The 15,204-nt window shown below is 37.3% G+C and overlaps 2 protein-coding genes across 2 annotated transcripts; one reads left to right on the forward strand and one right to left on the reverse strand.

Moving 5' to 3' along the window:
- Positions 1-1,264: 1,264 nt before the first annotated feature.
- Positions 1,265-10,451, reverse strand: LOC122642302 (OVARIAN TUMOR DOMAIN-containing deubiquitinating enzyme 3). Its single transcript, XM_043835745.1, has 10 exons — positions 10,365-10,451; positions 10,110-10,263; positions 9,912-9,999; positions 9,021-9,084; positions 8,321-8,426; positions 8,126-8,180; positions 3,551-3,604; positions 1,395-1,590; positions 1,336-1,356; positions 1,265-1,296 (listed from the first exon to the last, which is right to left on the reverse strand). Exons 1-8 carry the CDS (start codon positions 10,384-10,386, stop codon positions 1,450-1,452), a joined length of 684 nt encoding a protein of 227 aa, XP_043691680.1. The 5' UTR covers positions 10,387-10,451; the 3' UTR covers positions 1,265-1,296; positions 1,336-1,356; positions 1,395-1,449.
- LOC122642313 lies at positions 10,339-14,211 on the forward strand. The gene is made up of 6 exons (XM_043835755.1): positions 10,339-10,343; positions 10,438-10,446; positions 13,384-13,612; positions 13,716-13,808; positions 13,888-14,028; positions 14,148-14,211. Exons 3-6 carry the CDS (start codon positions 13,391-13,393, stop codon positions 14,187-14,189), a joined length of 498 nt encoding a protein of 165 aa, XP_043691690.1. The 5' UTR covers positions 10,339-10,343; positions 10,438-10,446; positions 13,384-13,390; the 3' UTR covers positions 14,190-14,211.
- Positions 14,212-15,204: the final 993 nt, after the last annotated feature.

A 15,204-nucleotide genomic window follows, 5' to 3' on the forward strand; every position in this document is an offset into this window, starting at 1 on the left:
CACACGACCCAGCAGGGATCTTTTCCCCTTAAGAAAATTTGTAGATTACATGTACGTCTAACACACTAACCCACAATTTTGCCACTTGAGCTAAGTCTTCTAAGCTCTCTGGTAGCAAGATAGAGAGCATAAACAATATTTGCACCTTTTCTTTAAAGTTTTTCTTTTCCATTAAATAAAAAGAAACATTACTTTCGGATTAGATTTTTTTTCCCTTGGATTGTGTTCAATTTAAGATTGACAACATTGGGCAGTGGACACCAAGTAAATAGATTTTCATGGAAACTTCATTGAGACAAACTGCATAAAAGCACAAACAATGGGATCCGTGGAAGAAGACCGCACCGTACCCATCTTGTCAAATTTCATCTCTATCGGGCTTTTCTGAATCCTCTTTGGCGGATTTCTCATATAGTTTCTGATTGTTTTAATCTTCTTGATCACTTTTAGTTAGTTATATTTTGGCATATATATCTCGAGAAGACAATTTTATAGCTGATGCTTTAGCCTCCTTCGGTTGTAATCACTAACATAATTTTGTTATTTGGACTCCTCTCCTCCCCCTTTCATATCTTATCTTTTATCTTTTGATGTATCTAAAAAATCCTATCATCGTTTTGTAACATTCAAGGTGGGTCCCACTGTAACAGAAGTGAAGTGAAAAATAGAATTCTCACTGAATGGTGAATGAATTGAAATTAGATGGGGCAAAAAAAAATTATAAAAGTGTATGGATGGAAGTCGAGTGGATGAAATGCGGCAATGCGGCCTTTTTGAGATAAACAATTTTGGCTCTTCGCTCGGAAGAAAACAGTTTCAGTGAAATTTCATTGAAAAATTAGAAACAATCCTTTCAAGTAAAATAGTAGACAATAAAGAAAAACAAATGGGCTCACAAAGAAATGCATAACAACCAAACACATGGAAGCTAAATTTTTGTGCTTATGCTTTATACATCTTAGAGGGCGGACCGCGGTGCACGGGTAAGGTTGCTCCATTGTGACCTAGGAGTCACAGGTTCGAGTCGGGAAACAGCCTCTCTACGAAGTGGGGACAAGGCTGCCCAAGTTATGAGGGTAACACTGCTGGACCTCGACTATGACCATTACGTCATGGCCAGCTTTTTCCATAATCATCTTACTTTCAAATACTTCATTATTATAACCTGACATCTTGCATATTAGATCCCATCAATAGATAAATATTACTAAAATTATATAAAACATCATAATGATCCAAAAATGACAGTACACTTCACACCATCGATAACTATATAACAAACTCAACTGTTGTAATTTTTATTTTTTTTTTTGGTAAAGACTCAACTGTTGTAATCATGACATTCTCAATGATCTTCTGGCAGTAAAATATATATGGCTCAGCTCAATAAGATCTTGAAATGAAATTTCCACCACTTCCAAACTACATCGTTGCTAATTCAAGAATCCATCAGGCAAGCAGATCATAATGGTTCTTACCACTATAGAGAAGCCTCACTGCCTTCCTTGTTTTTCCTTTCTTTGATGTCTTACTGAACTCAGCTCCATATTCTGCAATGGGAATAAAGCCATTGCCCCTCCCCATTGCGTGCTGCAAGTTACAGAAAGCTGAATATCAAAAGTAGACGAAGGACAATATAAAATATTTTCTTAAGCAGTCGAATATGATTGATGAATGATTACATTTTAGAGCAAAAATTTTGTTATGTACTTTGCTCTTTCATGAAGATCATTCAAAGTACAGCCTTGAATCTATGTGAAGTGCATCAAAAATTTTAAGCATCGTTAAGTTTGAACTTTGAATTCATGCTGCCACAAGGAAAATTTTAACAATGCAAATTATTGAAGTAACCTTCTCATCTAGGTTATGCAAGGAAAGATAAATGAATGACAGCTTCAACCTCCAATATGATAGGGAATAACAAGTGCTTTTTCTAGGTAGAGATTTAAAACTCCCCAAAGTTTTTCCATACACTAGTTCAAGGGTTCAAAACCCATAAACTTCAGGTCACATCCAGGCAATTTCAAGGTTAGTAAGCAAACCTGGGATGCCAATATGATTTAGGGTATGTATGACAAAAACATAACAGAAAACTAAAAAAGCATAAACTTTTCTACATATAGGTCTAATGTTCACAGAAAATCATACAAACATACAAAAACTATACTTATCTAATGTGTCTGTTATTTTTCTACAATCAAAAGTTTATATCTCGGATGAGAAAGAACATTCTCTTGTATCAATTGTCGGGAACAGAATAGACCTAGATCACAGTCATGTGAACTTATGTGATCTTTTCATATTTCTTCACCTATAACACCTGAAACTGTAAGAATGTCTTGATATGTTGATTAGCCAGTATGTTGTCATGTTGAGCATTCCATTTTGGTGTCTGAAATCAACAAAACCTGTCTGTATCCAGTATTATACAGGTTTCTATATTTTGTGGTACATTACAATGTATAATCATAATTCGAGATTTCGATTTTGACTGGGTCAAAATATTTCGGATTTAAAAAATTATATAGTAATTTGGCTTCGGACCCTAGGTTGGTACTGTATATTCTATGTTTTGGTACCCTTTCTCTTATATAACCAATTCTACACATAGTCTAGAACTAGAAAGCACATCATTCAATAAAAGCAAGTGAACTAAAAAAGGGAAATAATCATTTAAGTACACCAATGTAAAAATGTGTCATTATAGATAATTAATAGGGATTACCTATTTAAGCATGTTTACATATGTTTGAAGCACAAGATTGGAAAAAAGAACACCCAATGTGGTAGGTTAGCTTTGGACCTATGACATATGGCGGCCATGTTATCCTCTGTCCGAAGAATCTCTCAAAGTCCATCACAACAACCCTATATGTGGAAATTTTGAAATTTGAGGAAGTTTGGCTAAATGAATGCGTCAAATCCACCCAAATGTTTGAGTGGATGCTCCACGGTTGACTACCAAGTCTTGATTCTGTAGCAAAACAAAGGACTTTGCCAAACAAAAATTGAGGTTTTCTTGTAGTTCTGGAACCTTCAGGCCAAAGGGGGCCAAAATCTCGAAATTTGCCGAAATGAGTTGAAATACTGAAATTTTAGTCGAAATCTGGTATGCCTGCAAAGTCAATCCTTGTTTCATTTGGAGTCTTCTTAAAACTGAGATATTTTGCAAAATACGATCATTTCAGCCGAAATTTCGACCATGTATATAACATGGCTTCTGAGTCAAATACCAGCATAACTGTCCCAGCCTATCTGATAAAGGTTCCTACAACTTTGTTGTTCTATATCAAGGTGCAATTAGTAATAACATAACTTTGTACGCTCAACGTTTGTGAACTCTGTACTTGTGCGACTAATTGCAATAGCAGTGACGGAAAACTTCATTTAGAAACTCAGAATAAGCAAAATGGTACTAAATTGAATGAATTATTAATCCTATGAACTAAGAATATGTATGTAGAAGTATTTCTTCCACAGAATCCAAAATAAATACAGGCATAAACCAATTAATTATAATAGTTTTTTCTCAAGGGAGAGAGAGAGAGACCTCATGCTCAGGTATGTACACAATAATTGGCTGACAGCACAACCTCGACAACACCTGCAGACAGAATTAACGATCATTACAGATTTTGGACCAAAGAAGCTATGCATGCATAATTTGGAAATTGCAAATACTACAATATGCCAATTATTTGTGATAGTTAAAACTCTGAACTCACTGCTCGTGCTAAATAAAATTTGTGTAAAATATACATTTTCCTGAGGACATCATGCAAAGTATGTAAATAAATCATTAATTAATATACAAAGTAATATTCAAAACTAGGTGATTTCATGCCTTAGTTCCATGCCATCCAAGAATCAATTAAGTAATCCATGTCATAATTAGTGATTGTGAAGTTAAAGTAACACATACCAGGTAAAAGCACCCCACAAGCAGGGAGAGATAGACTCATTCCATTGTGGTTACTAGTTTATCCGTTCAATTTTTAGGTCAACCTTTTAATCTGAGGATCATTTCTCGCATATTCTGCCTCAGGGCCACAGAATCTGTTCCAGACTTTATGATGCACTATCCTTTTAGCTTTACAGTATGGGCACGTCTACTCTAATAGAAAGGGTATATGGAGGGTAGTTCCTACTTAATTTTCATCTCTAGTATAATGTTAAAACGCAGAATTTTAATTACAGGAGAAGAGCATCATGGCATATTACACGGGACATAGTAGTTTAAGAATATTTAGAGGCTAATCATTCAGAAAAGGGTAAATTACACTAAAAATCCCTCATGCTTCCAGAAAATCACACCCACACCAAAAAATGTGGCAAAAATTACACCTGCAGCCATCCACTAGTCTGTCATTTGTGAAAGTCACGAAATTGCTAATAACCTCACCTATGGTCATTTTAGGCCTGCCCCAAGCTCTTTTAGCTCCTTCAATCGGAACCAGATCACTCCTCCATACTGGGGCATCCCCAGGACCTCCGTTACACATGGCCAAACCACCTCAGTCGACATTCTCGGAGCTTGTCGCTGATCGGGGCAACTCCGACATCAGCTCTAATACGTTCTTTCCTCACTTTATCCTTCCTAGTTTTGCCGCACATCCATCTTAACATCCTCATCTCTGCAACACATAACTTCGCTATTGGATTTCTTAATCACACAACATTCCGCCCCATACATCATAGCAGGTCGGACAACAGTCCAGTAGAACTTTCCCTCAAGCTTTGAAGGGATGTGTCGGTCACACAATACTCCAGTTGCACCTCTCATCTTCATCCATCCCACATTAATTCTTTGTGAAAAATCATCTTTATCACCTTCTTTGTGTATGATAGACCCCAGATATCTGAAATAGTCACTTGGCGGTATCTCTCTCTCCTATATTTTCACCATGTCATCATCAATCATAGTGTGATTAAAGTTACACATCATATACTCCGTCTTTGATCTACTAATCTTAAAACCTCCTGTTTCCAAGGTCGAGAACAAGGTTTAGTATCAAAGACATCACTAGGATAAAGGGAAAAACTATAAGATTATTGATTTGCATCAGAAAAGAAAATATCCTATATTGCTAAGACACCGATTGCCTTTGCCATGGGATGTTGAGTGCTTCACTTTCACAATCAACCCATGGGTGGGATGCCAATTTGGGTACTCAAGCCTATCTTGATTCACACGAATAGTGAATGCTCAACTACACATTCTCTGTTTGGTTTACCACTATGGTTGTTTGGTTGTACATGTTTCTTCACAACCTTCGACCTGGTCTTGACAAATTATATATGTGTACTACCAAGTGTGTGTTCCTAGGGTATGCTCACACTCACAAAGGTTATCAGTGTTATGGTCCTGTTACGTGTTCTGATAACCAATTGTAGGTATAAAAGCACCATTCCAAGTTAACTTCAACAGTTCCGGTTGATTCTCCAATACTGCCCTCTACTTTATCAGAACCTTTGCTTGGGGATCCTACTTCCACTAACATGCTAGTCGCTCTTCGTTAAGGTATTTGAACTTGTACTCAAAAAATTAATATTGCTTATCATATTTCTAAATTTGTTACAGTTTCTCAGCTTCCACCTTTACTTCATAATTTACTAAGAAGCATTGTTGCATCGTGGTTGGAAGAACACTATGGATGTAGAAATGGATGGCTTGTTAGATTGTTAGACATGGTCTCTTACTGACTTACCCCCAAGGAAGGAACTCATGCAGTGTCATTGGTTGTACACTGTCAAGTATCTACCAAATGGTTCCGTTGAGCTATTGAAAGCTCGCTTGGTTGCCAAAGGATATCCATTGACTATTTTGAGACCTTCTCTCCAGCGGCTCATCTTAACTCTGCTCGTATTCTGATATCCTTGGTTATTAATCTTGACTAGCCACTGTTTCAACTTGATATAAAAAATGCTTTCTTCATGGTAATCTTGAGGAGGAGTTGTACATGAAGCAACCCCTTGGTATGTTGCTCAAGGGAATAATGCATCAAAGGTTTGCCGTTTGTTGTCTTCACAAATCACAAGACTATTTATGGGTTGAAAGAGTCCCAAATGCTTGGTTTGACAAATTCAATAAGGTCACTGCTGGTGTATGTGGATGATATCATTATTTTTGGTAATGAATTTTTGGGATTGAGAATGCAAGGGGCATTTGCATCGATATTTTCAAATGAAAGATTTGGGAATTCTTAGATATTTTTTGGGTATTGAAGTCATTTGTAGTACAAAGGGAGTCAATCTATCTCAAAGGAAGTATGTGCTTGATCTCTATCTGAGACAGGGATGTTGGGTTCTAAGCTTGTGGATACTCCTCATCTGAATCTTAGATCGTGTGATGACAAAGAATTTGCGGATAAACATCAGTTCAGGCTACTTGTTGGAAACTTATCTACCTAACTATTACTCGACTTGATATTTCATTTATTGTGGGTGCTATTAGTCAGTTCATGAAAAATCTCAAGCAGGCTCACTGGGATGTTGCTTGTTACATTTTGAAATATTTTAAAGGTGCTCTTGGGAAAGGCCCTATTTATTGATGTCATTGTCATACTGATAGTATGGGTAACTATAATGCTGATTGGTCTGGTGTTGATGGTGATCATATGTCTACTACTGGATATTGTACATGTGTTGGTGAAAATTTTGTCACTCGGAGGAGGAAGAAACAGATTACAGTGGCTCGGTCAAGTGCAAAGGTTGAATACAAAGCTATGGCAAATATGGCAGCTGAAATCTCTCATTTAGGAGTTGGGATTCTCAGTTACTAAACCTATGGAGATGTATTGAGATAATCAAGCTGCAATTTATATTGTCAGTAACCTGGTTTTCCATGAGAGGACTAAGCATATTGAGGTCGCCTGTCATTTTATGAGTAATGTTATTATGCATAGACCGTCTCTATTCCGTTTGACAACTTAGGCGATCAACTTGGCGATATGTTCACAAAGGTGTTGTTTAGGCTTGCATTTCTTAGTGGCTATTCCAAGCTGGGTATGCGAGATGTATATACTACAGCTTGATGGGGAGTGTCCCAGCCGTTGAGTTGTGGGTGATGTTGAGTTGTAGTTTGTTTTTAATTGCTTTTAGTTTTTTATTTAATTTTATAGTAATTAGACTTAAGACTCTTAGTAGGTTTCCCACTAAGAGTAGATTACTTGATATAGTATAATTGGTGGGGCTAGACCACGATAGGAGATATTCTGAATCCTATCGTGGTTCTAGCTCACTCTCTCCCTTCTCCATCGTATTCTCTTCTCTTTCTCTTCTTCTTCTTCCACCTCCTCCTCTTCTTTCCCTTCTAGATGATGGTTTACAGGTTTGGTATATCGTCCCATTCCCTTTTCCTTGTCTACTTTCAAGGGAAGATCTCATCAGAGTATTATATCCAAGTCTAATGTAGGTCTATCCCAAAATGGAACCTAAGAGAAGCTGAAACTGAGCAAGCTGGCGTCATCAATGTTGATGAATGATGTTATTTAAAAATGCATCAACCATTTAACTATCATAACTAAAACAACCCAATAGCCATCACCATTCTTCAAGGCAATAAAAACAAGACAATAACACAATTGTTGCTGAACATAGAGATAATCGCATCAGGACACTTCTGAAAGTAATTATAGTTCGTAATGCAGAAAAAATAGGGCTGGAAATGGGACACGATGCAGAAAACTTGAACAGGTCGCAGACATAGTTCAAAATCTCCAGGCCAAAACAAGATGCTATGGCAAAATGAAAAAAAAATGCAATATTTCGGAATTTTGGTCATCTCATTTAGGAAATTTCGGTATTTTCGGTCTAAAAAATGCACCGTTTCGTCGAAATTTCGGTTATTTTGGTCATTTCAGCATTTTACACTGAGAAATGGCCAAACAAAACTCAGAAAAAATACCATATTTTGGCGAAATTTCGGTCTGGTCGTAATGGCCTTTCAAAACAAGATTTAATACTATGGTCGCAGATGTTTCTTAGCACAATAAGCTGATTACTATAGCCCAATGAAGCTCACAGTGATCATTACATTGTGGAACTCTAAAAAAATGGAAACAATATCCAAAAACGCAAGGACAGAAAAATCCGGGTCAGATGATTGGGACCTAGAATTACTCACCAGTAACTCTGACTCGCCACCCCAGAAATCAGATTTTTCAATGCGTTGGCAGTATCTACAGCAAGCCATTTAAAATTTTACTAAAACTATTTGCTGGGGGATAAATGATAATAAAAACTATATCTCCACCATGAATAATGAGCTAAAAGAGAAAGACTAACGACTAAATATTTTTTACAAAATAGAGGCACATACCGCTTCAAAGACTCCTCAACTGTAATTGCAACCAGTGCTTCTTCATATTGACGCCGTTCTTTATCATCCTCACATATAACTTCTTTTACAGCCATCCGCAATTCATCTGCATTAGCTCTGAAAATATGATAAATTTTCCCATTGGAAGTTTATTACCAATATAATTCCAATGAAACACATTGAATACAGAAGGATCCAATTCCTTCATATGCACCTGATTCCTAGAGTTCTTAAAATTTTTAAACCAAGATATATCTAGGATAATCTTGAAATTGATGTAAGTCCTTCCTATTTTTACAGGGATAAATAGCAAGTAAAATTCCCTTAAATTTATTAACATACCACAGATCTTGTTCAGCTGATAATTGGAAATTTACTAGTAAATAAAAGTTGAAAACTTGAAATGCAAATGTGGGTAAAAAATTCGCCATGTATAAGGATGAAAATATCATGCCACTATTATATAGTGATTGGAAAGGCGGAGTTTCCAAAGGTGCTGGGAAAAGCAAAATACTAGAACCAGATCTCAGAAATTATCTAAGATATGAGCAATGGAATAAGCAAGTCCTCACAGGCCCTCCACCTTTAATGATGCCCATTCACAACATAATGTACACATAATGCATTAAAAAAAATAAGTTTTCTCATTCATCCATAGACACATAACATAAGAACACACATGCAAATAGTTTCAAGTTACCTGCATTATCTCTTTCTTCCCTTGGGCTTAGAGCGATCCCCTTGTTGAAAGCCATTCCTTTTACCTAACGGTTCCAGTTGGATTTCATTAATCTGAACTGACTATCTATTGGCAGCAAAGGAAGACCACTGAAAATGGAAACCATTCAAGAAAACACCACATACGAGCAAGCGTTAAAGCATTGTGTGATTTCCTCAGTATTGCTGCTAAAATTAACAGTGAGATGAATGCATAAATCTGGGATGAAATATCAATAACCTGTTCAGACCAAAGCTATAAGTTATTTTTCCAGTTATGATTTATTTATAATTCAGTGATCTTTGCATGACGTTATTAATGTCGAACTTGAGTTCCTATTTTTCCATTTTGAGTTATAACAACTTTGACACTGAAGCCAGTCTGTTATATCAACAATCAATGACATACTGTAACAAAGAGAGAAAGTGGAAGTTATATCAATGCGATTAAGAAACACATGGTGTGGTCCCCCTATGATAAATGTGAAGAAAATAAAGCTCCTAGAGTCCCGGCTCCTCAATGAATAACCCCAAACAAATACACAAAGTGCCATTATTTTCAGAATCATTATGCAGCATTTAGTTCTTTTCAAATCTTTCCTTCCTTATTTCCGAATAAGAACAGGTTTTTTCAGCTCGATTTCGTCAAAAATCTCTGATTATGTTGCTTCAGTCAGTTCTGGTTTCGGTGAGAATTCAATCTTATAAGCTTGCTCGCTTGATCTACCAGATCCCGTTGAATTTAAACATATAAGCATGCTCACTGTAACTACTAGTTCCAGTTAAAATTTGAAATAAACAAATCTAATGTAGTTCAACAATCTGGCTAATATTTCCACCGATATTAGTTTCACAAAGAATTGAGAAACGTTACCAGTGCGCGAAACATACAACGTCCATCTCCAGTAACTTTCTGAACCGAGTAACGCTCCACCTTTCTCAATGCCGGAGAAGCTCCACCACTTCGGACAAAATTATGCAATTAAAACTAAGGAGATGTTTATGCTTACATTGTATTCACACTCCATGAAAATCATTTGAATAACTCAAATTCCACCAAAGAAAAACTTACAGAGATGATCCTATTCTAGCAAAGAACCGATGACTGCCACTTCCGAGGAACGCTGAAGAACACGTAACCAATTTTGCACTCGAAATCGGAGTGACAGGAGAAGAAACGAGTTCGAAATCTGCATTTCCATCCTTCAACTGCTCCAGAAGAATCTCTGCGACAAGTGTATGAGTACCGAAACCAATTAATGTAGCTGGTAACGGCTTAGATATAAAGTTCTGACAGAAACTGTGGGTTTCAGTTTTTAAAGATTACCATTTGAAGGATTGCCCGCCATGGATAAGCGCCACTGAACTAGGCTACTGGTAAGAAGAATCGCCGAATCAAGAGAGAGAAGGTACTGGTTAGTGGTTACAGACTGACTGATAGGGTGAGGTTCTTCCGAATTTCGAAACAGCCTTTCCTTTACCCTAGCTTTTGTTGCGGCTACAACCTACAAGAGAAGACTGTGCTGTGCAGGCCCATGATATATAGGCCGGGTTTTTGAAAACCCAGGCCCAGCCTCGGATCTCCAAGGTTTAGCCTAAGCCTGGCCCAGTATCGGCCCATCCTGAGGTCGGGATGAGATATTTAGCCCAGGCCTGGCTTTGCGGGGTTCAGTTTGGGCTGGGTTTGGTTCTGTTTTATCATTTGATTGTTTTGTTTGTCTAATAATATAAAAACCAACTTTTTTTGATAGATAATTCTAAAGAGAGGTTTAACTCATGACTTCTTAATTGTGAAGTGTTGGTCGTTGCCAACTAAGTTATCTCCTTGGGTTTGATAACAAACTTTAAAAATCTCAACCATCTCTCCTTTTTATTTATAGACTCTCATTCTCCTTTTTAAATCTTCAATGTAAGACTAAATATTAGTGTATTCTTGTTTTTGAAGCAAAAAGTTTAAAATTTTTTTTATAAAACTAAAGAAAGAATAGAGAATGTGATGTTTATAAATAAAGTTAGACATCCCACGCTACTTACATAATTATTTTTTATTTGTATATATAAAACATGTCTAAAATATACATATATAGGGCCGAGTTGGGCTAGGGCGGTCTGAGGTCAACCCAAGGCCTTGGCTGTAACTCAGGCTTAGGAATCTCAACCCTGGCCCGCCCAATGGGCTGAAAAGGCTCTGTCGAGCTTTGAGTGGGCTTCGGGCGGGCTTGGGCTCACTGAATCAAACTTTCACCACCACTATCTTTACCTATATCAAACAAGACCTTAGGCTAAGCAATTTTCAAATTTCACTGAATATAATAGAGCCAAAGCCAGGTTATAAATCAATTAGGCCGCTTTTGTTTAGAGACGACATACGTGGGGGTGGGGTGGGAAAATGCTGATGTGACACTTCAAAATCTCACCCCAATCTTGTTTGGTTATCTTGGTCTCTTAAAATGGTGAACTTACAAAAGTTGAGGAAACATCATTAAATGCTTTGAATATGACACTTCAATTTACCAAAAAAATATATATATGACACTTCAAAATTCCACTCGTATCCTATTCAAAGTCCCACCAAATTAGTAGGACTTTGGTTGTTGTTCATGGGAAAAGTACCATTTACCTCAACAAATCTACTCCCAACAAAACCCCACCAGCATGTGGGTCTCATCTTCCCGACAATCCCACCCCACCTTCCCCTCTAAATAAACGGGGCCATAGGATTTGCATCTAACTCATTCTATTTTTTTAAATTGGATTATGAGGATTTATTAACCCAAAAAAAAGGACTTGGTTTTCATACATGGGTCATGTACATATTAGATAACCTTCTTTTTTTTTTTTTTAAACCTTTTAAGATAACATATTTTGTTTTTCAATATGGCTCCGTTTGTTTTGATGTAAAATTTTATATGGTGAAAATTTTTCTAAAGTTTATTTCCATAAAAATAAAAAAAAAGCATTGGAATACTTTTAAATTTTTACTTCTAAAATTTTTTGAAGCGAAAATTTTCAAATACTTTTTTCCAGGTAAAATTTTACACCGAGACAAACAAAGCCTATGGGTAAATCATATCATTTTCACATAAATATTATGTTAAATAACTTTAAATTTTTTCAAAACCTTTTTACCTCTATATTAAATTACTTTTAGAAATAAAACAAGGGACATTAAAAAGAGAGAGATTGAGTTCCTTGTTTAAGTGCATAACATATAATGTATGCTAGTGCTTTTCAATTTTTCTCTCATCTCATAATAGAAGGTAAATATATCATTCATGGGAGAAATGAGAGAGATATACACAAGAAAACATTAACATACGATACGTACCTGTACCTTGGCAGCATTATTTTTTCCCAAACAAAAATAGCATGGACATTCTCTATGGGGAGCGTAGCCCCTACGTGTACGTGGGCAATCATTTTGTTTCCTCTGTGTCAAGGCGTGGGCGATACACTCCCTCCTTCACATAAACTTTTACACTCCCTCCCTCACATAAACTTTTCTCCAAGAAAATAACTTGGAATTTGGTGACAACTAATTGCACCTTCGAAAAGTTAGTTGATAATTCAAATGCTATGATTGCTCTGGCCCAAAATAGTCAGGACCACCACCTTGAGACAGCAAGTGGATCAAAGCTAATAATTGGGACAAATACAATTAGCCGGGAAGGATGCAATCGAGTCCAGAAAAGGTTGCATTATTACAATATTACCCATCAATCGAAACAAGGACTTAGGAAGGATGGGATCAAGTCAAGTGGGGCTTTTTGGAGGTATCCAGATCTTTTACTGTTGAGCTGTCCGATAGGATGGTACTGCTGAGACACAGCAAGACAGAGAATGACCCCCTTACCCTGCTCGAATGCTTTACCTAAGCAAAGATAAGACAGTCATTCATCGTTTTGACAGCACGGTCTTTTTCGAGCAGCTCGACAATAGAGGATCCAAATTGTTTTTGCAGTGCTTCCGATTTCGTGGTTTCGCCGTCATTGCCCACCTAAGCACTTGATCTGTTCAACTTCTTTTCCATCCCGTACCAAAACTTTTACAGTTCCAGTGAAATGCAATTCACATTCCACAGTATTCATCCACCGGGTCCCCTTCTCAAACTCTGAGATCGACCTCTCAGTTTTTTTTTCTCACAACACGACGTGGGCTGTCGGTTGATGTTAATCCTTCCAACACCAAAACTGCTCCAACTGCGGAAAATATCTCAACCACAGTCTTTCTCTAAATAAATTACACACTTCAGGTTTCGATTCTTGAATTTTGAATCTATCTCATCGTTGATCATTCCATTCCAATCGTCCGAAATCAAGATCTAAGGCTTAGGCGGTCTTAAGCAGCAGAAGAATGGCGGATAAGAGGCCGAATAGGAGCGATGTTCATCTGTCAGAGAAGGAAGAGACGAGGATCGAGGAAGAAACGAGGGGCTACTTCGATGGTTTAGCTCCCAAACGCCATACAAAACCCCAGCGCAGCGATTACTCTTCGCAATACACTGACACGCTTGGTAGCTCCTCTGAAATCATTCCCGAATTCGTCAAATTTCAACAGCTCGAGAACGATCCCGAGGTTTTGCTTTTACTATCCCTTTATATAAATCCTAAATTTTCATGTTGTTGGATTGTATTCCTTTTATCTGATTTTGGTTCTTTTGCCTGTATTTTTATCAAAGAAACTGGTTTATAAGGGGAAAGATGCGACAGAGGAATACGTAGAGACGGAATACTACAAAGACCTTAACTGCGTGGACAAGCAACACCACACGGTACTCTAATTACTCATCTTCCTCGGAACCATGAACTTGAGAGTTACATTTCTATCGTTTTTATGGTTTGATTTGGCAGACTGGGACGGGATTCATTGGAACAGAGAACAACAATGGAAGTTGCTTTAAGATAGCACCAGACACTAACTGCTCTGCTTGCCACTCTTCTTGCACGGGAAATCCAGCAACCAACGATTGGATCCCTGCTACTGGTGACAGGGTAATCCAAAGATATCAAATTGCAAGCAGTCATTGAATTCAGTTTAATCTTTTTGATTTGGAGAGATATGTGAGAGTGGGGAACTGGAATTGCATTTATTTTAGTAACTTGTGATGCAGGTAACTCAGAGGTTGGATAAGCCTACCAGGAGCGATATATGAAGAAACCTTCACTTTGCTGAGGACAATTATGACTATGATTTAATTTCAGTAAAATCCAGAGTGTTTTCTCAGCTCATTTCGTATTGGAATTCAAAGGAACCTTCTAATGGTTAGCATTGTTATGTGTTTTAGGGTTTAGGTTTTGCATTTAGTGGTAGAATGTAGTACAGAGTTAGTGAAGTGTGCCTAAACTCTGTACATGGTAAGCTTAAGGAGTATTGGACAAGCTTATGCCTGAAACCATCATCTTGTCTTGTTGGATTTTTTACCGGCATATGCGAATAAACTTTTTTTCTTTTGGGATGTAACTGATCTGGATACTATAAATGGGCGGAAGTTTTCTATGCAGCAGCGTAGACTGTGCCCAGACACATGGGCTGCCCATTTAGGGGGGTAGGGTGGTCATTTCACCCACCCTCATGTGTCTAGACGCAGCCTTCGTTGCTTCATAGAGAACATTTGGCTTAAATTTATATACCATTATCAATTCACGCTATGATACAAATTATTAAAAAGAAATTAAATGGGAAAGAAAGCTTCATGAAGATACTTATGTAATTTTAGATATGGTATTTCAACATCAACCATAGTGGGGTGGTGGATTCAGCTCTTCAACTTCTCTGTTGCTCGTCTTCTCCAATTTTGTACCACTCAACTCAAACAATGAGGCCATACCGCCGTTTTTCAAAATTCATGGCTACTCTCAATTTCCACAGGAATGTAAATAGATAGTCAAAATCTGTATTCATGTTCATTTTACAGGAATCTGTACTCAAAAAATTGATTTCCAAAAACTATCTGCTTTCGTCCGAAAGCTAATCGAATGCGGATATATAGTGTTATATTCTTATTTGAATTTGATCTGTATAAATCTCTACTTGAGGGAGGATTACATGTGAGGGTGAAGGGACCGCAACTACAATAGTTCAAAGGGAGACATTTGTCCTTCTTGCTTCTAGAAATGCCCTTCTGTGCACTCATAATGGCATGGCAGTGGTTGGGACATGTCTCTGCT

Source organism: Telopea speciosissima, chromosome 1 (assembly GCF_018873765.1).
Source record: "Telopea speciosissima isolate NSW1024214 ecotype Mountain lineage chromosome 1, Tspe_v1, whole genome shotgun sequence".
Taxonomy (NCBI): domain Eukaryota; kingdom Viridiplantae; phylum Streptophyta; class Magnoliopsida; order Proteales; family Proteaceae; genus Telopea; species Telopea speciosissima.

Bases quoted from the DNA above. Each gene is read 5' to 3' on its own strand.
- LOC122642302 (XM_043835745.1), bottom strand. From the start codon at position 10,386: ATGGCGGGCAATCCTTCAAATG. The intron at 10,264-10,364 runs GTAATCTTTAAA...CACTTGTCGCAG, and splicing joins GGCGGGCAATCCTTCAAATG to AGATTCTTCTGGAGCAGTTG. The intron at 3,605-8,125 runs GTGAGTAATTCT...TTCTGTCTGCAG, and splicing joins GTGGCGAGTCAGAGTTACTG to GTGTTGTCGAGGTTGTGCTG.
- LOC122642313 (XM_043835755.1), top strand. From the start codon at position 13,391: ATGGCGGATAAGAGGCCGAATAGGAGCGATGTTCATCTGTCAGAGAAG. The intron at 13,613-13,715 runs GTTTTGCTTTTA...TTTTTATCAAAG, and splicing joins AGCTCGAGAACGATCCCGAG to AAACTGGTTTATAAGGGGAA. The intron at 14,029-14,147 runs GTAATCCAAAGA...CTTGTGATGCAG, and splicing joins TCCCTGCTACTGGTGACAGG to GTAACTCAGAGGTTGGATAA.